Source organism: Entelurus aequoreus, linkage group LG26, assembly GCF_033978785.1.
Source record: "Entelurus aequoreus isolate RoL-2023_Sb linkage group LG26, RoL_Eaeq_v1.1, whole genome shotgun sequence".
Taxonomy (NCBI): Eukaryota; Metazoa; Chordata; class Actinopteri; order Syngnathiformes; family Syngnathidae; genus Entelurus; species Entelurus aequoreus.
The window spans coordinates 32,776,830-32,801,069 of record NC_084756.1 but is presented as its reverse complement, the minus strand read 5'-3'; the positions used below and the strand labels follow the sequence as shown (position 1 = coordinate 32,801,069).

At 38.9% G+C, this 24,240-nt stretch overlaps 1 protein-coding gene across 4 annotated transcripts in view; it reads right to left on the bottom strand.

The window, feature by feature from the left end:
- Window positions 1–1,159: 1,159 nt before the first annotated feature.
- Window positions 1,160–24,240, bottom strand: part of plxnb1b (plexin b1b) — a 198,064-nt gene continuing 174,983 nt past the window's right edge. For all 4 annotated transcript variants that reach the window (XM_062037858.1, XM_062037861.1, XM_062037859.1 and 1 more), the window contains 9 exons: window positions 20,640–20,743; window positions 20,490–20,574; window positions 20,238–20,404; window positions 17,788–17,948; window positions 16,236–16,383; window positions 16,018–16,082; window positions 9,902–9,977; window positions 7,852–7,926; window positions 1,160–2,095 (listed from right to left, as the gene is read on the bottom strand). In XM_062037858.1, the coding sequence (XP_061893842.1) occupies window positions 1,991–2,095; window positions 7,852–7,926; window positions 9,902–9,977; window positions 16,018–16,082; window positions 16,236–16,383; window positions 17,788–17,948; window positions 20,238–20,404; window positions 20,490–20,574; window positions 20,640–20,743 (986 nt within the window). In that variant the 3' untranslated portion in view covers window positions 1,160–1,990. The remainder of the gene's footprint in view (window positions 2,096–7,851; window positions 7,927–9,901; window positions 9,978–16,017; window positions 16,083–16,235; window positions 16,384–17,787; window positions 17,949–20,237; window positions 20,405–20,489; window positions 20,575–20,639; window positions 20,744–24,240) is intronic.

The following is a 24,240-nucleotide window of genomic DNA, read 5'->3' as shown; positions in this document are numbered from 1 at the left end:
TTTTTTGTGATGTAGTGATTGGAGCACATACTTGTTGGTCACAAAAAACATTCATGAAGTTTGCTTCTTTTATGAATTTATTATGGCTCTACTGAAAATGTGAGCAAATGTGCTGGGTCAAAAGTATACATACAGCAATGTTAATATTTGCTTACATGTCCCTTGGCAAGTTTACCTGCAATAAGGCACTTTTGGTAGCCATCCACAAGCTTCTGCTTGAATTTTTGACCACTCCTCTTGACAAAATTGGTGCAGTTCAGCTAAATTTGTTGGTTTTCTGACATGGACTTGTTTCTTCAGCATTGTCCACACGTTTAAGTCAGGACTTCGGGAAGGCCATTCTAAAACCTTCATTCTAGCCTGATTTAACCATTCCTTTACCACTTTTGACGAGTGTTTGGGGTCATTGTCCTGTTGGAATACACAACTTTACTCCAGAAGGTCTTATCTTTGTCCATGTGATGTCAGATGAAACAAAAATTGAGCTGTTTGGCCACAATACCCAGCAATATGTTTGGAGGAGAAAAGGTGAGACCTTTAATCCCAAGAACATCAGGCCTACCGTCAAGCATGGTGGTGGTAGTATTATGCTCTGGGCCTGTTTTGCTGCCAATGGAACTGGTGCTTTAAAGAGAGTAAATGGGACAATGAAAAAGGAGGATTACCTCCAAATTCTTCAGGACAAGCTAAAATCATCAGCCCGGAGGTTGGGTCTTGGGCACAGTTGGGTGTTCCAACAGGAGAATGACTCCAAACACACGTCAAACGTGGTAAAGGAATGGCTAAATCAGGCTAGAATGAAGGTTTTAGAATGGCCTTCCCAAAGTCCTGACTTAAACGTGTGGACAATGCTGAAGAAACAAGTCCATGTGAGAAAACCAACAAATTTAGCTGAACTGCACCAATTTTGTCAAGAGTGGTCAAAAATTCAAGCAGAAGCTTGTGGATGGCTACCAAAAGCGCCTTATTGCAGGTAAACTTGCCAAGGGACATGTAAGCAAATATTAACATTGCTGTATGTATACTTTTGACACAGCACATTTGCTCACATTTTCAGTAGAGCCATAATAAATTCATGAAAGAACCAAACTTCATGAATGTTGTTTGTGACCAACAACTATGTGCTCCAATCACTACATCACAAACAAATAAGAGTTGTAGAAATGATTGGAAACTCAAGACAGCCATGACATCATGTTCTTTACAAGTGTATGTACACTTTTGACCAGGACTGTAGGTAGGGCAGAGCAAGGTGACAAAGTGGTTTGCTGAGAACCAGGAATGTAGAAAAAAGAATCATAATAGGATAAAAGGTGAGGTGAACATTACTCGTCCGGCAGGTGAATTCTGTAACAAGTATTTCTGTGTACTTAGTACCACTAACATCAATCAGTACACCTACGGAAAAAAAGACCTTGGGGTCAGCGAGCGTGATTTCAATGTCTTGCGGCCGAGGGTGGAAACGTGCGTCGGGAGAGAGGCGACACATTTCACGACGAGCACGGTTTTGCTGAGGTAGGCGGCAGCAGCAATCTGGGAATCGAACACACGGGCAATGTGGACGTACGAACGGCGTGTGAGCGGATTTCCAAACCGGACTTTTCTGGCTGTGATCTGCTACTGGAACACGAGGTGATTGACAAGCAACAAACACACACACAGTTACACACACACACTTGCAGACACACACACACACACACACTTGCAGACACACACACACACACACTTGCAGACACACACACAGAGCAGCAACAAGCTAATCCAAAGAATGAAGATGGCCGCAGCACTTCTGTATGTCAGTCGTATTATTTCAAATAGTCAGATTCCTGGGCCGACGTCAGTCTTCAGTCAGATAATAAAAAGGTAAAAAAAAAAAAGTCCTAAAAGTCGTGTCTATCTTCAGTGCTCTGCAGCATGAGGGTCCACCCAGCAGGGGGGGCACAAGTCTCCACTCCCACTCTCCCAGTGCCACACTTTTGACTGTCCTCTGTCACAAGTCGGTGACTTTGTTCTCCACGGCCGCGGCGATCTGTTGGAGTCTGTAGCCCAGCTGCATCTTCTGGGCCGTGGGGTCCTCCTCCAGCGCCGTGATGATCTGTGGGCGAGACCACGCCTCATCGTCAGCTTCATGGCAAAAGGGAGATTTGTAGTCCTTTCACAAACACCACTCTAACGCGGGGATGTTCAACTCAATTTTTTGGTGGGGTCCGCACTCCACACTGCAAAAACTGAAATCTAAGTAAGATGAAATATCTCAAATAAGGGTGATATTTACTTATTTTCTGTCTAACAAGAAAATTCTTCTCACTAAGCAGATTTTATGTTAGAGTCTTTTATTTGTTTTAAGGGTTTTGGTCCTAAATGATCTCAGTAAGATATTACAGCTTGTTGCTGAGATTTGATGAGCTATATTGAGTAAAACATGCTTGAAACTAGAATATCAACTGTTGTGTCATCAACACTCACAAGTAGAAAACCACTTTTTTAAAGTAATTTCTCATTTCAAGCATGAAAAAAAAAAAATCATGATTTTGACACAATTGTGTCTCATAATTAAAACAGATGACAGCCAAATGGACTTTGCTGTTTTATTTTCAATGAAACAATAGAAAACACGTACTCATATAGTAGTACAGTTGGATCAGTACAGTAAACTGACAGTTAATATTTAAACATTTAACATTTCTAACTATTTTGAACAGAAATAGTTCATGCATTCAGATAAATTCCTCAAAATTACAATAAAAAATATGGGCTGTATATATGCACACTAATTGACTGAAAGAGCACGCACTTGTCGCGATGATGTCATGTTATCGATGGAAAAATGCATTTTTAGACCAAATGATTTGCCTGAGCGGCTAGGACACCCCGAGAGTAACAAGCGGTTGCCTTGTTGACTTTCCATTAAGAACAATAAATTACTTTTTAGTACAAGTTTGCTGGTTTCAAGAAATGTAAAGCCGAGCGCATATCATTATGTCAAGATAATGGCACTAGCATTTACTTCATTTTGAGTTGAGTTGAGTTTGTGTTTATTTGGAACATGCAAGCATACAACATGATACATCACAATTTCCAGTTTCTCTTTTCAACATGTTCGAAAAGGAGTAGGAAGAAGCAGAGCTTATTTAATCCGACCCATTTTTTTTACATAACAGTTGCAAAACTTTTTGTTCACTTCCTGTTCACAATTTTTTCACAATAAACTCCATAAGTAATCACAATAAAAATAAATAAATAAATAATAGTAAGAATTTAATAATAATAATTGGTGAAGTAAGTCATATTTCATATGATGAGATAAGTAAGATTACTTTAAGAATGAATGAATGGATGGATGAAATAAATTGAGAATGTTTGTCATGGTTCTTCTTCTTTGTACTTTGTAAACACTTTAAGTTTGAAGAGTTTCTTGAAATGTATCATATTAGTACATTGTTTGATTGCTTTGCTTAATCCATTCCATAATTGAATTCCACATACTGATATACTGAAGGTCTTAAGTCTTAATTTAAGAATATTTTTCAACACATTGAGAAAAAAGTTCTCTTTTTTTTCCTACCAAGAAAAGTGCACTTGTTATTAGTGAGAATATACTTATTTTAAGGGTTTTTTTGGGTTCATTGAAGTTAGCTAATTTGACTTGTTTTGGAAATTCTTGACAAGCCGAATTTTCTTCTTCTATTGGCAGATAATTTTGCTTAGTTCAAATAAAATACCCCTCATTTTTGTATTTTGTTTTCTTGTTTTTGAACACTGACTTTTTGCAGTGCACCCTTCACTATTAGTCTTATTTTGTACACTCCTGAGAACCAACGTCCTCTACAGTAGACATTTGACTTTACTCCATTTAGTTTGTCAGAAATACTGAAGTGCTCTGCTGTTTTCAAAAAGCGAGTCAAAGATCATCTCTATGGCAGCACTCCGGGGTTTTTAGGAATCTGCGGCAAAAAGGTGAATCACAAGTTTTTTGATTTTAGTTGAATAGTCCAAATGATGAAAAAAGAGAGGGCCTAAAATGGACCCCTGAGGAACACCACTGGTATCAAGTGTTCGGAAAATTACTTTCTAAAAGTAATTAATTATAGTTACTCGTTACTTTCGCAAAAAAGGTATTGCATTACTAACAGAGACTCTTTAATAAATGTACAAAACCCAAAACCAGTGAAGTTGGCACGTTGTGTAAATGGTAAATAAAAACAGAATACATGATTTGCAAATCCTTTTCAACTTATATTCAATTGAATAGACTGCAAAGACAAGATATTTAATGTTCCACTTTGCTAATCATTAACTTAGAATTGAATGGAAGCAACACATTGCAAAAAAGTTGTCACAGGGGCATTTTTACCACTGTGTTACATGGCCTTTCCTTTTAACAACACTCAGTAAACGTTTGGGAACTGAGGAGACACATTTTTGAAGCTTTTCAGGTGGAATTCTTTCCCATTCTTGCTTGATGTACAGCTTAATTTGTTCCGTTGTGGTATTTTAGGCTTCATAATGCGCCACACAGTTTCAATGGAAGACAGATCTGGACTACAGGCAGGCCAGTCTAGTACCCGCACTCTTTTACTATGAAGCCCCGTTGTTGTAACATTTGGCTTGATATTGTCTTGCTGAAATAAGCAGGGGCGTCCATGAAAAAGACGTTGCTCCAAAAGCTGTATGTACCTTTCAGCATTAATGGTGCCTTCACAGATGTGTAAGTTACCCATGTCTTGGGCACTAATACACCCCCATACCATCACACATGCTGCCTTTTACACTTTGCGCCTATAACAATCCAGATGGTTCTTTTCCTCTTTGTTCTGGAGGACACGACGTCCACAGTTTCCAAAAATTATTTGTGTTTTTTGTAACCGTGTTACAAAAAAGATCAGTTAGAATAATACATAATGTTGGATATAGAGAACATACAAACCCTTTATTTACTGAGTCAAAAATATGAAAGTTCGGTGATTTGGTAAAATTGCAAACAGCTAAAATGATTTACAAAGCAAACTATAACCTGCTACCAAAGAATGTACAACAATTCTTCTCAACTAAAGAGGAGAAATATAATCTTAGAGGAAAAAATAATTTAAAACATTTATATGCACGTACAACACTTAGAACCTTTAGCATATCAGTGAGTGGAATTAAATGATGGAATGGATTAAGTAAAGAAGTTAAACAATGTACTTATATGATCCAGTTTAAGAGGTTGTTCAAATTAATAGTGCTTACAAAGTACAAAGAAGAAGAATTATGAGAAATACTTTCAACCTTATTGAAAATAAGATATTCTTCATCTCAGTATGTTAATAACGACTGAATTAATTAATTACATATTACAAAACTGTTGTGTATACTAATTCACAGATGTTATTTTATTACATAAAAAGGTCAGTAAATTATGTATATATTTGTAAACGCTCTGAAGTGGGAAAGGGGTAGGATTAAATAAGCTTCGCTTCTTCCTACTCCTTTTCGGACATGATGTAAAGTGAAATGATATGAAACTGTGTGATGTATTATACTGTAAGTGTGTCCATGTTCCAAATAAACTAAAGAAAGAAAAGAAAGAAAGAAATGTGGACTCATCAGACCACAGAACACTTTTCCATTTTGCATCAGTCCAACTTAGATGAGCTCGGGCCCTCCGAATCCGGTGGCGTTTCTGGGTGTTGTTGATAAATGGCTTTGGCTTTGCATAGTAGTTTTAATTGTTGTTCCCGAGCCCATGTGGTGATATCCTTTACACACTGATGTCGCTTTTTAATGCAGTACCACCTGAGGGATCGAAGGTCCGTAGTATCATCGCTTACGTGCAGTGATTTCTCCAGATTCTCTGAACCTTTTGATGATATTACAGAGCGTAGATGGTGAAATCCCTAAATTCCTTGCAATAGCTGGTTGAGAAATGTTGTTCTTAAACTGTTGAAGAATTTGCTCACGCATTTGTTCACAAATTGGTGACCCTCGCCCCATCCTTGTTTGTGAATGACTGAGCATTTCATGGAAGCTGCTTTTATACCCCATCATGGCACCCACCTGTTCCCAATTAGCCTGTTCACCTGTGGGATGTTCCAAATAAGTGTTTGATGAGCATTCCTCAACTTTATCAGTCTTTTTTGCCACTTGTGCCAGCTTTTTTTAAACAGGTTGCAGGCATCAAATTCCAAATGAGCTAATATTTACAAAAAATAACAACGTTTTCCAGTTGGAACATTAAGTATCTTGTCTTTGCAGTCTATTCAATTGAATATAAGTTGAAAAGGATTTACAAATCATTGTATTCTGTTTTTATTTACCATTTACACAACATGCCAACTTCACTGGTTTTGGGGTTTATAAATGGAGAAGCATTTGCGGCTACGCTATAGGACGTGGGCGGGGCATGGCGATAAACTATGACTGTCGGTCTGACAATCCGCCATAAAAATGTTCACGTTAATAACTGGGCCCGCAAGGTCAGGGGCCTCATTTATAAAGCTGTGCAGGGATTCCAACGTCAAACATGAAGCAATAATCGAGGGTTTGCTGAACACTCGTTTCTTTTTTAGCTAATAAGTAAATGTTTGTCCAGATAATTCAGCATTGCATTGCTTTTAGTGAGGGTGCTGGAAAATAAAAAAATTTGCGATTCTTTATTGATTCTCAAAGGACTCATAAAGGACCACCTCAAAAGGAGCATCAGACGTATTGCTAATGGCATTGTAATGTAAATGCAACTCATTTATCCATCCATCCATCCATTTTCTTCCGCTTATCCGAGGTCGGGTCGCGGGGGCAGCAGCCTAAGCAGAAAAGCCCAGACTTCCCTCTCCCCAGCCACTTCGTCCAGCTCTTCCCGGGGGATCCCGAGGCGTTCACAGACCAGCTGGGGGACATAGTCTTCCCAACGTGTCCTGGGTCTTCCTCCGTGGTCTAGTGCCGGTCGGACGTGCCCTAAACACCTCCCTAGGGAGGCGTTCAGGTGGTATCCTGAGCTGATGCCCGAACCTCCTCATCTGGTTTCTCTCCATGTGGGGGAGCAGCGGCTTTACTCTGGGGGCGGTATAGCTCGGTTGGTAGAGCGGCCGTGCCAGCAACTTGAGGGTTCCAGGTTCGATCCCCGCTTCCGCCATCCTAGTCACTGCCGTTGTGTCCTTGGGCAAGACACTTTACCACCCACACTGGTTTGAATGTAACTTAGATATTGGGTTTCACTATGTAAAGCGCTTTGAGTCACTTGAGAAAAAGCGCTATATAAATGTAATTGACTTCACTTCACACTCTAAGCTCCTCCCGAATGACAGCTCTTCTCACCCTATCTCTAAGGGAGAGACCCGCCACCCATCGGAGGAAACTCATTTGGGCCGCTTGTAGCCGTGATCTTGTCCTTTCGGTCATAACCCAAAGCTCATGACCATAGGTGAGGATGGGAACGTAGATCGACCTGTAAATTGAGAGCTTTGCCTTCCGGCTCAGCTCCTTCTTCACCACAACGGATCGATACAGCGTCCGCATTACTGAAGACGCAACTCATTCATTGGGTTACTAATTACGAACAAATGTAATGGCGTTAGTACGAACACTGGATGGGACAATTTGCAAAAAGGATTTTGAGCTCTACCACAGGAAGTGGGAGGAGCCTTTATGCTTGTCTCAGCAGCATGAAACTTGAATAGGTAAAAAACACTTTGATTGTAATCGGTGTGTGTGATGAAGAGGAGAGCGCTACCTATTTATTATTATTATTATTACTTATTAGCCACGCAGCAGTTGTGTCACTCATTTTTAAAACTAAAGATCTTCACTTTTTACAGAAACAATATGGGCTCTTATGTTACATCCTCTGTATATACTGTACACTGTGAGTACCTGATCGTAGTATTTGTTGATGTACTTGTACAGCTCATGCAGTGCCACCAAGTAGTTGAGTTCTCCAGAATAGTTCTGAAACAAGCAGCCAGAGTCACAGAACCATAGAATTAGGATCAGAGAGTGTGGACAATTGATATCTTACAGTATGTCAACTACATAAGTCATATCAATATATATAGACACTGATATGAAAAACATACTGTATGCACCATGACTCACCTGCAAAGGTTCATGATATAAAGACTTTTTAATGGACACCTACAGAGAAGTACTCATTGAACAACATGTTTAGCCATGCTAGTGTTGCTAACATACAGTAGGTGTCCTCCTGTCCTACTTATCAATGTTACATTGTTGTATGTGATGTATGTGCACAATTAAAGCCTATAATTCATTAGAGTGCTTGTTTGAGCCGCATTGGAAAAATATACACAATTGATTTTGAAAATCAATTCCACTGGATACGCTTCCTTTTTTTAATTTTGAAAATAAACTCCACTGGAAATGATTTTGAAAATCAATTTGTCTGGAAGTGCTTGTATTATTCTATTTTTAAAATCAATTTCATTGAAGCACTTATTGGATTTTTTTTTTTTTTTACTGGAGACGCTAATGTGATTTTATTTAGAAAATTGAATCCCCAGTAAGTAATTGAAGTATTTTTTTTGAAAATACATTACACTGGACAGGATTTTATTCTGGAAATCTACTTCACTGGAAGTCCCTTAGTGATTTTGTTTTGAAAATCAATTCCAATGGAAGTGCTTAGGTGATTTTACTTTGGAAATCAATTTCACTGTACGTTCTTTCACGATTGTATTTTAGAAATACATTTTACTGGAAGTGCTTCCGTCATTTTATTCTAAAAATCCATTCTATTGGATATGCATATGGGATTTCATTTTGAAAATCAGTTTCACTGGAAGTGCTTCCATGATTTATTTTGGAAATCGATTTCACTGCATGTACTAATAAATATGTATGTTTATTTTGAAAATCAAGTCCACTGGCAGTATTTAAAGGACTTTATTTTGAAAATCAATTCCATTGGAAGTGCTGACATAATTTTATTTTGGAAAACAATTTCACTGGATGTACTTAAGGACTTCATTTAAAAAAAATATATATTCCACTGAAAGCGCTTATGTGAGTTTATTCTGAAAATCAATTTCACTGGAGGTAATTATAGAACTTTATTTCAAAAATCGATTTCAACTGGGATACTTATAGGACTATTTAAATGAAAAACAATTGTGGTGTTTATGGGACTTTATTTTGAAAATCAATTCCACTGTAGGTGTTTATGGAATTTTTATTTTAAAAATCAATGACACTGAACGTGCTTTACTTGGACAATTGATTCTACTCAAGGTGTTCATAAGACTGTATTTTAAAAATATATTCCACAGGAGAAGCTGATGTGATTTAATTTTAAAAATCGATTCCACTGGAAGTACTTGTAAGATTTTATTTTGAAAATAAATTACGCTACACATGCTTGAGGCGTTTATCTAAGAAATGTATTTCACTTGGAGTGTCCACGTGATTTTATTTTGGAAATCAATATAAGTAAGTGCTTGCGTGATTTTATCTTAAATGTCAATTACACTGGACGTGCATGTGGGATTTTATTTTGAAAATCAATTCAGCTTTTGTAATTTTACTTTGAAAATCAGTTCTCCTGGGGGTGCTTGTAGGACTTTATTTTAAATATATATATATTCCACAGGAGGTGCTTTTGCGATATTAGTTGCACTGGAAGTGTTTATGGGATTATACCTCGGAAATCAATTTCACTGGCTGTGATTATAGTATTTTATTTTGAAAACCCATTTCACTGTTAGTGCATAAAGGCATTTTTGCACTGGAAATCCATTCAGGTTGAAATGTTTCTCAAAGGACAATCCTGCTTTTAAGATGAGGATGTATTCAGAAGTGTTTTGTTGGACTTTAGAGGTTGAAGGAAGGTTGCATTTATAATCAATGCGCACGTCTCAGGTGTGTCATCAGAGCAGGAAGTTGAGTTGAGCTAAATGTTTCTACTTGCCCTGGAAAGTTCGGCCAGAGCAGAGTTCATCTCCTGGTCGCTGGCTGAGATGGTCTGCCTGATGTCAGCGTAGTACCTGCAGAAACATGCAGCGTTTAAGCACGAAGTACACTGTCAGCACTCTCAGGGTGTTGGACTTCAAACACTTCATATGGTGAGTGTGCAGTGGTAGTCGCCATCTTGGCTACCTGGCGGAAGGGGAGGGTGTTCCTGAAGGTGAAAGATGTGAGTGGTTGGCTTGCTGCATGCAAATTAGCATCATTTAACCCTTGTGTGGTGTTCATATTGTTGTTACTCAGCCAGTGTTTGTGGGTCTGATGGACCCGTTGCATTTTGTGGCTTTTAATGCCTCACAATCAAACACTTTTATGTTAAAATACTGACTTATACCAAATAACATCTGTAATGAAGTGCTTGGAGAGGCTGGTAAAGGAATACATTGTCTCCAGACTTCCCCCCACATTCGACCCATACCAGTTTGCTTATCGCCCTAACCGCTCCACAGAGGACGCCATCTCCTCTGCACTCCACCTGAGCTTAGCACACCTGGAAGGAAAGGACACACATGTGCGGATGTTGTTTCTGGACTTCAGCTCGGCATTGAACACCATCATCCCGCAGCACTTGGTGAGCAAACTGTCCCCCCTTGGATTCAGTACCCCCCTATGCAACTGGCTGCTTGGCTTCCTCACAGACAGACCACAATCTGAGGAGGAGAGTGGCAACAACACCTCCAGTGCCATCTCCCTGAGCACCGGCTCCCCCCAGGGCTGCATCCTGAGTCCACTGCTGTTCACGTTGATGACCCATGACTGCTGCGCCAGGTCCACTACTAACCACATTGTGAAGTACACAACAGTAGTGGGATTCATCCGTGACAACAACGACATGGACTACAGGGAGGAGGTGAAACATCTGGTTGACTGGTGCAGAACCAACAACTTGGTCCTGAACGTCGACAAGACCAAGGAGATCATTGTCGACTTCAGGAAGCACTAGTCCAGCCACGCTCCACTCTTCATCAACGGCACAGCGGTGGAGATGGTAAGCAGCACCAAGTTCCTGGGGATGCAGATAACTGACAATATAACCTGGTCCCTACACACCGGAGCTCTTGTAAAAAGAGCTCAGCAGCGCATGCACTTTTGGCGTGGGATGAAAATAGCACAGCTCCCTCCCCCCATTCTCAGCACATTCTACAGAGGCACTATAGAGAGCCTACTGACCAATTGCATCTCTGTCTGGACTGGAGACTGCAGTGCCTCAGACTGGAAGTCTCTCCAGAGAGTGGTGAGGACGGCGGAAAAGATCATCAGGACTCCTCTTCCTCCTATCCAGGAGATGGCAAAAAGCCGCAGCCTGACCAGGGCTCAGAAAATCTGCAGAGACTCCTCCCACCCCCACCAAGGACTGTTTTCACTGCTGGACTCTAGAAAGAGGTCCGCAGCCTCCGTAGCAGAACCTCCAGGTTCTGTAACAGCTTTTTTTCTCAGGCCGTAAGACTCTTGAACGCATCATAATAATCCCCTCAATTCCCCCCAAAAATGGATGAACTCGCTGGAATATAAAGACAATATAACATACATCCATAAACGTAGATGCATATGCAAAGGTGCAATATATTTATCTTTAAAGTAATCTATTTATTTATATCTGCACCTTATTGCTTCTTTATCCTGCACTGCCAACCAGCTAATGCAACAACATTTCGTTCTTATCTGTACTGTAAAGTTCAAATTTGAACGACAATAAAAAGTAAGTCTAAGTCTAAGTCCAAGACCCACAAACGCTGGCTGAGTAACAACAATATGAACGTTGCATGGAAATTTCTCTGCCAGTTTCTGCATACCACAGGGATTCTTCTTTTGTGTTTCTGCACCTGCGGTTCCTACACAAGGTTGCAACATTGTTTGTCAACACTGTCTGCGCTCATTTTGTCTCACATTTGACCCTCTGATGTTCTGTGTACCTACACTCTGTCCTCCTCCTGTCTAGGCCTGCTGTGTGTGTGTGTGTGTGTGTGTGTGTGTGTGTGTGTGTGTGTGTGTGTGTGTGTGTGTGTGTGTGGTACACAGAACATCAATTTCCACACTTCTATTAGCCCGGGTCCAGTGGACCCCGGACATCTAATACGTAATATAAATGTGTAGGGGGGGTGTATGGTGTGTGGTCATTAAATATGTATTCTGATATATGTTCTTCACAGAAAATGAGCCAAAGCCAGCGAGTCTCAGTTTGAAAAATTAATTAATTGTATCATTTTTCTTTGAATAAAAATCGAAAACGGGTCCCACAGACCCGAACACCACACAAGGGTTAATAATAATATTATTAATAAGGCATACTTTGGAGTCCATTCAAGTACCGTATTTTTCCGACTATAAAGCGCACTTAAAATCCTTTCATTTTCTCAAAAATCGACAGCACGCCTTATAACCCGGTGCGCTTAATGTACGGAATTAATCTGGTTGTGCTTACCGACCTCGAAGGAATTTTATTTAATACATGGTGTAATGGTAAGTGTGACCAGTAGATGGCAGTCACACATAAGAGATACGTGTAGACAGCAATATGACACCAGTAAACGTAAGTTAAAGTTAAACTACCAATGATTGTCACACACACACTAGGTGTGGTGAAATTTGTCCTCTGCATTTGACCCATCCCCCTTGTTCACCCCCTGGGAGGTGAGGGGAGCAGCGAGCAGCAGCAGTGGCCGCGCCCGGGAATCATTTTTGGTGATTTAACCCCCCAATTCCAACCCTTGATGCTGAGTGCCAAGCAGTGAGGTAATGGGTCCCATTTTTATCGTCTTTGGTATGACTCGGCCGGGGTTGGAACTCACAACATACCGATCTCAGGACGGACACTCTAAGCACTAGGCCACTGAGTAGGTGGCCTTGATGGATTGTCGCCCCATTACGGCTACCGTAGTCCGAGATACAAGTATTACTATGGTGTGTGTGTAAGGACCGCAAAATGGCACCCATAGCAGACATATTATCTGGTGTTTTGTTTCACAATATTATGCAAAACCAACTTTTCTTACCTTCTGGTACCTGCTGATCTGTTTTTGGGATCTGCATAAATCCTGAAAATTTGTGCACATTTGTAGTCATAAGCTTGTTCTTTTTCCCTATCTTCTTGTTATGGGACATTCATCCTCCGCTGTTGCCATTTCTAATATAAAGTAGTGTAAAGTTCTTACTTATATCTGTCAGTAAACTCGACATGAAAGCACTAAAACATACCGGTGTAGTGAGCTTACATTATTCACCCAAGGAACTTTAGTTATTAGAGAGTTCCGGTCGGACGGTTTTTCACGGGACACATTTCCGGCGTTGTTATTGCACGGATGAGGAGATGCTGCTCCGTTATTGATTGAAGTAAAGTCAGAATGTCATTAAAACAGTTAGCTCCATCTTTTGACACTTCTTCCACACCCGTCCTTGCACGCTACACCGCTACAACAAAGATGGCGGGGAGCCACGTAAATAAGACCGCCCACAAAACGGCGCATCCTGAAGCGACTGTCAGAAAGCGGCTTGAAGATGATCTGTAAAACATCATCTATGCAACATTTTGACCAAAGAACCACCATTACATGTTATGTAGACCACATGGAAGTGTTTTACATTTAGAAAATAATCATAATATGACCCCTTAAATGCGCCTTGTAATCCGGTGTGCCCTATGGTCCAGAAAATACAGTATATAAGTATAGAGTTCTATATTAAAAGTAATATATCCCTAAAACCCCTGAGTATTTTTATTTTTCTAACCGAATAAAGTGCATCACATTTCGGTGGTGTCTTCTTTGTTTTTATGATCGTTTCTAATTATGGGGTGGTTTCCATCTGCAACACTAAATATAGTCATTGCAGCCGAAGGTTGGAAATGAACATGACTGTTTTCAAAATAGCAGACTCGTAGTGTGCCAGACATTGGACAGGACCAGAACTTATGGGTTCAATAAGCAGGAGTGTTATGACATTACTGCAGCTTGCGTCTGTATTTGGGTTCCCACCATCCCATATGAATGAGGCGAGGGCCTTTTTTGTTAAGAAGGACCACACATTGGGGTAGACTAAAACAGTGGTGTTAAACTTGCGGCCCATATTTTGCAGCCCATCTTCAAACCCCAAAACCAGTGAAGTTGGCACGTTGTGTAAATGGTAAATAAAAACAGAATACAATGATTTGCTAATCCTTTTCAATTTATATTCAATTGAATAGACTGCAAAGACAAGATACTTAATGTTCCAACTGGTAAACGTTGTTATTTTTTGCAAATATTAGCTCATTTGGAATTTGATGCCTGCAACATGTTTAAAAAAGCTGCCACAAGTGGCAAAAAAGACTGAGAAAGTTGAGGAATGCTCATCAAACACTTACTTGGAACATCCCACAGGTGAACAGGATAATTGGGAACAGGTGGGTGCCATGATTGGGTATAAAAACAGCTTCCATGAAATGCTCAGTCATTCACAAACAAGGATGGGGTGAGGGTCACCACTTTGTGAACAAATGCGTGAGCAAATTGTGCAACAGTTTAAGAACAACACTTTTTAACGAGCTATTGCAAGGAATTTAGGGATTTCACCATCTACGGTCCGTAATATCATCAAAAGGTTCAGATACTTTGGAGAAATTACTGGACGTAAGCGATTATATTACGGACATTCGATTCCCTCAGGCGGTACTCCATGAAAAAGCGACATCAGTGTGTAAAGGATATCACCACATGGGCTCAGGAACACTTCAGAAAACCACTGTCAGTAACTGCAGTTGGTCGCTACATCTGTAAGTGCAAGTTAAAACTCTACTATGCAAAGCCAAAGCCATTTATCAACAACACCCAGAAAAGCCGCCGACTTTGCTGGGCCCGAGCTCATCTAAGATGGACTGATGCAAAGTGTAATAGTGATCTGTGGTTTGCGAGTCCACATTTCAAATTGTTTTTGGAAACTGTGGACGTCGTGTCCTCCGGAACAAAGAGGAAAAGAACCATCCGGATTTTTATAGGCGCAAAGTTGAAAAGTCAGCATGTGTGATGGTATGGGGGTGTATTAGTGCCCAAGACATGGGTAACTTACACATCTGTGAAGGCACCATTAATGCTGAAAGGTACATACAGGTTTTGGAGCAACATATGTTGCCTTTCAAGAAACATTATCATGGACGCCCCTGCTTATTCCAGCAAGACAATGCCAAGTTACATGTTACAACAGCGTGGCTTCATAGTAAAAGAGTGCGGGTACTAGACTGGCCTGCCTGTAGTCCAGACCTGTCTCCCATTGAAAATGTGTAGCGCATTATAAAGCCTAAAATACCACAACGGAGACCCCCGGACTGTTGAACAACTTAAGCTGTACATCAAGCAAGAATGGAAAATAATTCCACCTGAAAAGCTTCAAAAATGTGTCTCCTCAGTTGCCAAACGTTTACTGAGTGTTATTAAAAGGAAAGGCCATGTAACACAGTGGTAAAAATGCCCCTGTGACAACTTTTTTGCAATGTGTTGCTGCCATTAAATTCTAAGTTAGCCAAAAAAAAAAATGTTTCTCAGTTGGAACATAAAATATCCTGTCTTTGCAGTCTATTCAATTTAATATAAGTTGAAAAGGATTTGCAAATCATTGTATTCTGTTTTGATTGACTATTTACACAACGTGCCAACTTCCCTGGTTTTGTGTATATGAAAAAAAAATGCATGTTTACCCCTCGTTACAACATTCCCTAGATTCAAACGCAGGACAACAGGGGGTGGATGAATTCCAAAAGGGAGCATGTCTCGCCAGAACACTGGCTCTGGATGGAAAAGTGAGTTTGACACCCCTGCTCTACTGGAAAACACCGCCTCCTAGCGTTTTAGAAGGGTATTGCAAACACATGCTCAACACAGATGAAGAGCCTTAAATGTTTAAGATGGCGATGCCTCTAAGCACAAGTATAATCCTTTATTTAGTAAAGAGATGAAGAAGAAGGTAAATATTGTGATATTAGGTAAGTTTACAATGACAGTAATGGATTTGGGACAGTAATACACTGCCAAATATAACACGTAATACACATGTTGAAAAGTACTTAGTTTAAACACTGATGTCATCTCATACCTTTCTACCATCTGTTTGTAGCGCGGGATATCTCTGGCATACAGCAGCTTGTTGATAGGAGAATCCTGTTAAAAGACACCGTTGTACATTTAGTACATATATTCAAGTATGTAATATATACATTTGAAGGATATAGAATAAAGTATATGCATTTGAAGTATATAGATTTAAGTATACACTTAAGTTTGTTTAGAGCAAGCATCAATTTGCTGTCATACCCGTCCCAGCTTGTGCTCAGCAATGGTGCAGGAGTCCATGAAGGTCTGGGCAATGACTGACAGCACCGCATCTACGTGGTCTGAAGCTTGCACGTCGAAGATGAACTGAGGGTTCTTCACAATGTTGATCCAGAAACGCAGTGGGAGACTGGAGATACAGAACTTGGATTAAACAAGTCCTTCTCACGCTGGGAGCTCAACTCAAATTTGACTTGTACTAGAACTACCAGAAAATACAGTACATAATAATAACTAGAAGAAGAAGAAACGAAAAAAAAGAATAAAGAAAATAGAAAAAGGAAGAAGGACAAGAAACAGAACAAGAACATGATGAAGATGAAGAAAAAGAATGAGAATGAGGAGAAGGAAAAATGAAGAATAACGAGAAGAGTGAGGATAAAGAATAAAAACTAGGAGAACAAGAAGATGAAAAAGAAAGGAGGATAAAGAACAACAAGAAAGAAAAAGAAAGAATAAGATAGAAAAAGGAAGAAGTAGAAGAAACAGAAGAAGAACATGATGAAGATGAAGAATGAAATGAGAATGAGGAGAAGGAAAAATGAAGAATAACGAGAAGAGTGAGGATAAAGAATAAAAACTAGGAGAACAAGAAGATGAAAAAGAAAGGAGGATAAAGAACAACAAGAAAGAAAAATAAAAAATAAGATCGCAAATAATAGGGAGAATAGGGAAAAAAAAGACGACAAAGAAGAAGCAGAAGAAGAAAAATAAGACGTCGAAGAAGAAGAATAGGCAGAAGAAGAAGAACATGAATGATACGAATAACATGAAGACTAATAACAGGCAGAACAAAAATTATAACAAATAAGAAGAACAAAAGAAAACAAATAAGAAGCAGAAGAAGAAAAAGATAGAGAAGAAAGAGAAGAATAAGAAGAGGACAGAGAATAAGAATAAGAAAAAGAAGAAAGAGGAGATGAAGAAGAAGAGGACGAAAAAGAAGAAGACAGAGAAGAAGACATAGAATAAAAATAATAATACGAAGAAAGAGTAGAAGAAGAAGGAAAAGAAGACCGAGTAGGAGAAGAAGGAGACAAAGAAGCAGAAGAATAAAAAAAAAGAAGCAGGAACAATACACATAACATGAAGAAGAAGGGGTTGCAGCAGAGGCAAAAGAAGAAGAAAAAGAAGGAGAAGAAGAAGATGAAGAAGAAGAAACCAAAGGAAAAGAAAAATAAGATGAAGACTGAGGAGAAAAAGAAGAAGACAGACAATAAAATGAAGAAAAAGACAGACGAAAGAGAAGAATAAGAAAGAGCAGAAGAAGAAGAGCAAGAACAATACGCATACCATAAGGAAGAAGGAGAAGAAAACGAAGAAAGAAAGAAAGAAGAACAACCTGTTGGTCTTCCAGATGTACATGGTTTCTGGGTCAGAGATGGAGTGATGAGAATAATACGCATTACATGAAGACAAAGAAGCAGAAGAAGAAGTAGATGATGAAGCAGCAGAAGAAGAAGAAGCAGAAATGAAGCAGCAGAAGAAGAAGAAGAAAGAAAGAGTGAAGCAAGACTAAAGCAAGAAGAACAACCTGTTGGTCTTCCAGATGTGTATGGTTTCTGGGTCAGAGATGGAGTGATGAACAGCTTGGTCATCCAGCAGGTCAAAGAAGTATTTGACAGCCAGAGGAACTGGTCTGCTGGTGCTGAGGATGACCGTGAACAGATCATCTACAAACTTCTGCAGCGTCCCCTGAACACCACCAAGGACAAGACTGTATTATCACCAGCACAACTAACAATCACCTCTCTTTACCTAAACCTAGTATCATCTTCATCCATGTACTAATAATATTACATGCGCTTTTATTTTGAAAATGCAGACTCTGCATTAAAAGTAGTGAAGCACGATGATGCAGACACAAACTCAAATATTTAAATGGCACAATTCAAATCAGATTTGAGATGAATAAAAAAATATATGTTTTTCTCACTATGTTGTCATTTGCAGGTAGGCACAAACTTTCAAAGTAAAAGTATGCATCACAGCACCCTTCTTTTGGTGCAAAAAAGCTTAACAATCCATTAAAGCATGAACAACCGTTTCGTTGCAACCATTTTGCATTTTTGCAAGGGGGTGTATGTTGTGTCACACATTCACCATTTCATTCAGACATTATTATTGTGCAAATACATTTTATATTCAATCGTTTCTGGAACAAAAATTGAAAGGGGAACTGCACTTTGGGAATTTTTGCCTATCATTCACAATCCTTATGTAAGACAAGAACGTATTTTGAATATTAAATAAATACGATCAAAAGTCTGCTTATAAATGTAGCCTATAGGAGTCGCTCTATTCTGCCTACAGAGCCCTTAAAAAACATCCAAACACCTCCATTAAGGTTTTATATACACACTGTAAGTATATATGTAATGCAGGAACATTTATAATAACATTTCATATTTACGTATTTTCATAATTTTAAGCATACGCGGCGCATTAATTTAAAAAATGCATTACAACGTTCGCTTTTTTCAACTCCATCACTGATTATTACTCACTGCAGACTTCATGAGAGCCTATGAACATTAAAAAAAATAACTTACTGTACATTATCTGCTGTCATTAGGATGGCGACTGATAGAATCTTGTTATATTCCCGTGTAGATGAAACATTACTCGTAATCCTCGCGAAGAAAAGAGAGTGTGTAAACAGCGTCTTGTCGTGTCGTTCTTACCATTGTCGGGTCTAAGTTGGCTGTCAAAGTGTAACAACATGTCGGATTACATCCTCAATCTTCTACTATCTAGGTGAGAGGCATCATTTATGATCTGCCATAAACTTTCCCGAGCAAAGGAAGCGAGGAAACAGCTGAGACCTCAATGATGTACAGTCGTGGTCTAAAGTGTACATACACTTGTAAAGAACATAATGTCATGACTGTCTTGAGTTTCCAATCATTTCTACAACTCTTATTTGTTTGTGATAGAGTGATTGGAGCACATACTTGTTGGTCACAAAAAACATTCATGAAGTTTGGTTTTTTTATGAATTTATTATGGCTCTACTGAAAATGTGAGCAAATGTGCTGGGTCAAAAGTATACATACAGCAATGTTAATATTTGCTTACATGTCCCTTGGCAAGTGTCACTGCAATAAGGCGCTTTTGGTAGCCATCCACAAGCTTCTGCTTGAATGTTTGACCACTCCTCTTGACAAAATTGGTGCAGTTCAGCTAAATGTGTTGGTTTTCTGACATGGACTTGTTTCTTCAGCATTGTCCACACGTTTAAGTCAGGACTTTGGGAAGGACATTCTAAAACCTTCATTCTAGCCTGATTTAGCCAATCCTTTACCACTTTTGACGTGTGTTTGGGGTCATTGTCCTGTTGGAACACCCAACTGCGCCCAAGACCCAACCTCCGGGCTGATGATTTTAGCTTGTCCTGAAGAATTTGGAGGTAATCCTCCTTTTTCATTGTCCTATTTACTCTCTGTAAAGCACCAGTTCCATTGGCAGCAAAACAGGCCCAGAGCATAATACTACCACCACCATGCTTGACGGTAAGAGTGGTGTTCCTGGGATTAAAGGCCTCACCTTTTCTCCTCCAAACATATGGCTGGGTATTGTGGCCTAACAGCTCAATTTTTGTTCATCTGACCACAGAACTTTCCTCCAGAAGGTCTTATCTTTGTCCATGTGATGTCAGATGAAACAAAAATAGTATATACTATAAATAGTTGGTCTGCGTTAGCGCTTATAATAACAATATCACTAATATTTGGTTAATATTCAAGTCACAAAATGTAAATGGATATTGTTGGCACTTTTTGTATGTTTTTTAATTGGGTTTTGTAGGTGGAATACAGGACCTTTACTTACGTTTATTTAGAATGCATTAAAAAAAATACATCTGTTGTTTTGTCTTTCATAATGATTGTGAACAATAGGTTAAATTCCCCCAAAAAGTGCAGTTCCCCTTTAAATGAAAAAAAGAGCACAGAGTGTTTATGCCAGGGGCCGGCCCTGACTTACCTTCATAGACAGCAGGCGGGTCAGGTAGATCTCAGGTATGGCCTTGGCTCTCTCTCTTTCCCTCAGGCTGCCTCTCCGATGTTTGGGCAGCTCGGGTTCTTCGCCGGCCTTCACCAGATGCCAGAGTCTCACCCCGCCCTCGTCTGCGTCCTCCAGCATGGGCGTTTCTGTCCCAGACAAAGCTTGCAATGAAACTGAGGAGGAGCGATTGCGTTACGGTGAGGCGTGTGGTGACGACAGGAAAGTACTCACTCTCTCCAGCCACGTAGTCGTGGTTGTCATGGTGAATGTGTTTGCTGTGGCGAGGGACCAGAGCGACCGTGGCACCGTCGGGGACCTGAGGTGCGGGGCAAAATGCCAAGTCAGCACATGGCGGTATTTCTAGTTAGATGAAGAGCCCACCTTGTAGTGCTGCACCGTGTTGAGGCGTTTCCAGTTGCCCTGTACCACAGACGTTAGGTCTTCGTCCGACAGGATGAGATGTCCAGCATTACCAGACCTCCACTCTGAACAACAACAACACAAGTGTGTCAACATGATTTATATGCATCTATAGCAGTCTTTACACTGGTTACTCTTAGCATTTCCCCCCCACTAATGTTCAACTCACTAAAATGAAATGAACTAGGAAAGCACAGACTTTTGCCAAGCTCAAGGGTCGGCAGCCCAAAATGTTGAAAGAGCCATATTGGACCAAAAATACAAAAAACTAATCTGTCTGGAACCGCAAAAAATGAAAAGCCGTATATAAGTGTTATAATTTCAAGTTCAAGTTTATTATTCTTCGGTCAATCGTCAACAAAATAAACAAACAGTTGTACATTCATAAATTGAAAATGAAAATGTTGCAGACCGAAAGGGTTTAGGCTGGAGTTGAACACTTATTGCGCCTAACCCTATAAACAATGTCAAGTACAAAATAAACTTCCGAAAATTATTGAATGTCCATTGTACAACATATTATAAATACACATTATACATAACATAAACACAGTTCAATTATATACACAGTAAAGGCATGTGAAATATCCTTGTAGACATGTTAAACCTTTGTACCAATTTATATACTATATACAAACAATTGTACTTCCATTATTATTTATAACCCACATTTAGTATTTGAATTAACATTGATCATAGTATTAACTACTGTGTTGATTCAAGAGTGATATATTTTTTCAAGACATTGGTCTTAAAGTGTTTTTTAAATGTGTGAATAGAACTGGAACATTTGAAGGAATAATCCAAGCTGTTCCACAGTTGAACCCCCCTGACAGAAACACATCTACTTTTTAAGCTTGTTCTTATCTTAGCTTTCTGGAAGACAGCTGAACCTCTGAGGTCATAGGGATTCTCTCTGGGTTTAAAGCTCTCCTGTAGACACCCAGGCAGCATGTGGTTATGAGCTTTGTACGTCACAATAGCAGTGTTGAGGTCAACAAGATCGTGCAGTTTTAATGTTTTTAATTTAATAAACAGAGCATTGGTATGGTCATGATAATCTGCATAATTTAAAATTATAATCGCTTTCTTTTGAAGTAAGAATATAGATTTAATGTTTGTTTTGTAATTGTTACCCCAGATTTCGACACAATAATTAAGATAAGGGAGTACAAAAGAATTATATAACATGATAAGAGCCTTTTGATTTACGGAGTTTTTGATTTTATGTAACATAGCAATATTTTTTGCCATCTTTGTCTTAAGTATATTTATATGCAGTTTCCAATTTAATTTATCATCTATATGGATTCCCAAAAATGTTATTGAATACACCCTTTCTATCTCCATATCATCAATTCTTATATGACACTGTTTGTTATTTTTCCTATTTCCAAAAATTATATATTTTGTTTTATTTAGGTTGATTGATAGTTTATTGGCATCAAACCATTGCTATAGTATGTGGAGTTCACTCTCTACAGTCCCTAAGAGATGGCCAAGGTCTTGCCCAGAACAGTACAGACTTGTATCGTCAGCAAAGAGAATACAGTTGAGTTTTTTAAAGATTTTACAGATATCATTAATGTACAATAAAAACAATTTTGGTCCCAATACAGAACCTTGGGCTACTCCATGTGTTATAATCTTTTTATCTGAATCTACATTATTCATATGCACGTACTGTTCTCTGCCACCAAGATAACTTTTCAACCAATCATGAGCAAGACCTCTAAAACCATACCTCTGCATTTTGTTTAAAAGCAATGTATGATCGATTGTGTCAAAGGCCTCGCTCAGGTCAATAAAAAGGCCAACAACAAACTCCCTCTTAACAATTGCAGTGGTTACCTCCTCAACTAGTTCCATCACTGCCATGGAAGAGGACCTGTTTGGTCGAAAGCCGTATTGGTGTTCACTTAGCAAGTGATACTTGTCAATAAAACTGTCTAATCTTGACACAAATAATTTTTCAAGGATTTTTGAAAATTGTGAGAGTATAGAAATAGGCCTATAGTTGGTGAACTGATGCTTATCTCCACTTTTGAAGATGGGAATAACTTTTGCCGTTTTCATTTTCTTTGGGAAAACACCTTTTATAAAAGAAATATTACATACATAAGTGAAGGGAACAGCTATAAAATCAACAATTTCCCTGATCAGAGAAAAGTCCAAGTCACAGCAGTCTGTTGACTTCTTGTTTTCTTGAGAATTTACAATTTCTGTGATTTCACTTTCATGAACGGGGGAAATAAAAAACGATTCTAAGTTGCTTTGAATGGTATGTTCATTAAATTTGACACTGTTTTTGGGTTGTACAATTTCATTTGCTAAATTAGGTCCAACATTCACAAAGAAGGTGTTAAAAGCATCCGTTATTTCCTTAGAGTCATTTATAGTTTGATTATTTTCTATGAAATAGCTTGGAGTTTTTTTTAATGATACCATTCAAAACTTTCCACGTACCCTGGATGCTATTTTTATGTTGTTCTAAAAGGTTACAGTAATATGTTCTTTTGCTGTGCTTTATTATTTGTGTCAACTTATTTTTATACGTTTTATATTTGTGTTCAGTTTCTTTGGTTCTGTGCTTTAAATGTCTTCTGTAAAGATAATTTTTGTTTTTGCAGGACTTCAACAGTCCCTTTGTGATCCATGGTTTGTCCTTAACAGTGCTGTCCTTAATGTCATGTTTTTTCATTGGACAGTGCTTATCATACAATGTTATGAAAATGTTGAGAAAATGTTCGTATGCCTCATCTGGGTCTGTGGAGGTGTAAACCTCCCCCCAGTCTTGAGCACATAACTCAGACTTGAATGCTGCCATAGTTTCTGGCGTTTGATGTCTAACAAATCTATATTGAACTGCTTTTTTGGTCCCTCTCTGATGAAAGAAATTGTGTAAAATACTGAATACAGGTAGATGATCACTTATGTCATTGAGTAGTAGTCCTGCTGTTATTTGATTCTCAGGTGTTATCTATCAGTGTGGCAAAGTCTACTGTTATTCTGGTAGGTTTTATGATAAGGGGAAAAAAATTATTACTGTACAATCCTGTTATAAAATCGGTTGTTTTGGTACTGTCCATGGGATTCAGAAGATTAATATTAAAATCACCGCACACAATATGGAGCTTGTTTGACTTATTAAACAAATTTTTCTACTTCAATTTCTACAGTAATACATTCAAAAATTCCAGCTATAGCAGTTGATTTGCTGTCAATTTTCCAACATTTTAAATCTTGATTTACAAAAAGTGCTACTCCTCCTCCCTTTTTTCCAACTCCGTTTGTGGTGAATAATTCATAACCATCCAATCTCATATCACAACACTTGTTCTCATCGAGCCAAGTCTCTGAGACTGCAACAATACAACATTTTTTGAACTTGCTCAGATATTCACTAATATTGTCAAAATTGTTATACAAGCTTCGGCTATTTAAATGTATTACAGTAAAAGATTTGTCCATATTCACACATTTAAATTGTTCGTCTGTGTAGTACTCACAGTTTCTGGTAATGTTATTGTAAAGATTACAGTCTGGATCTATATCATATATA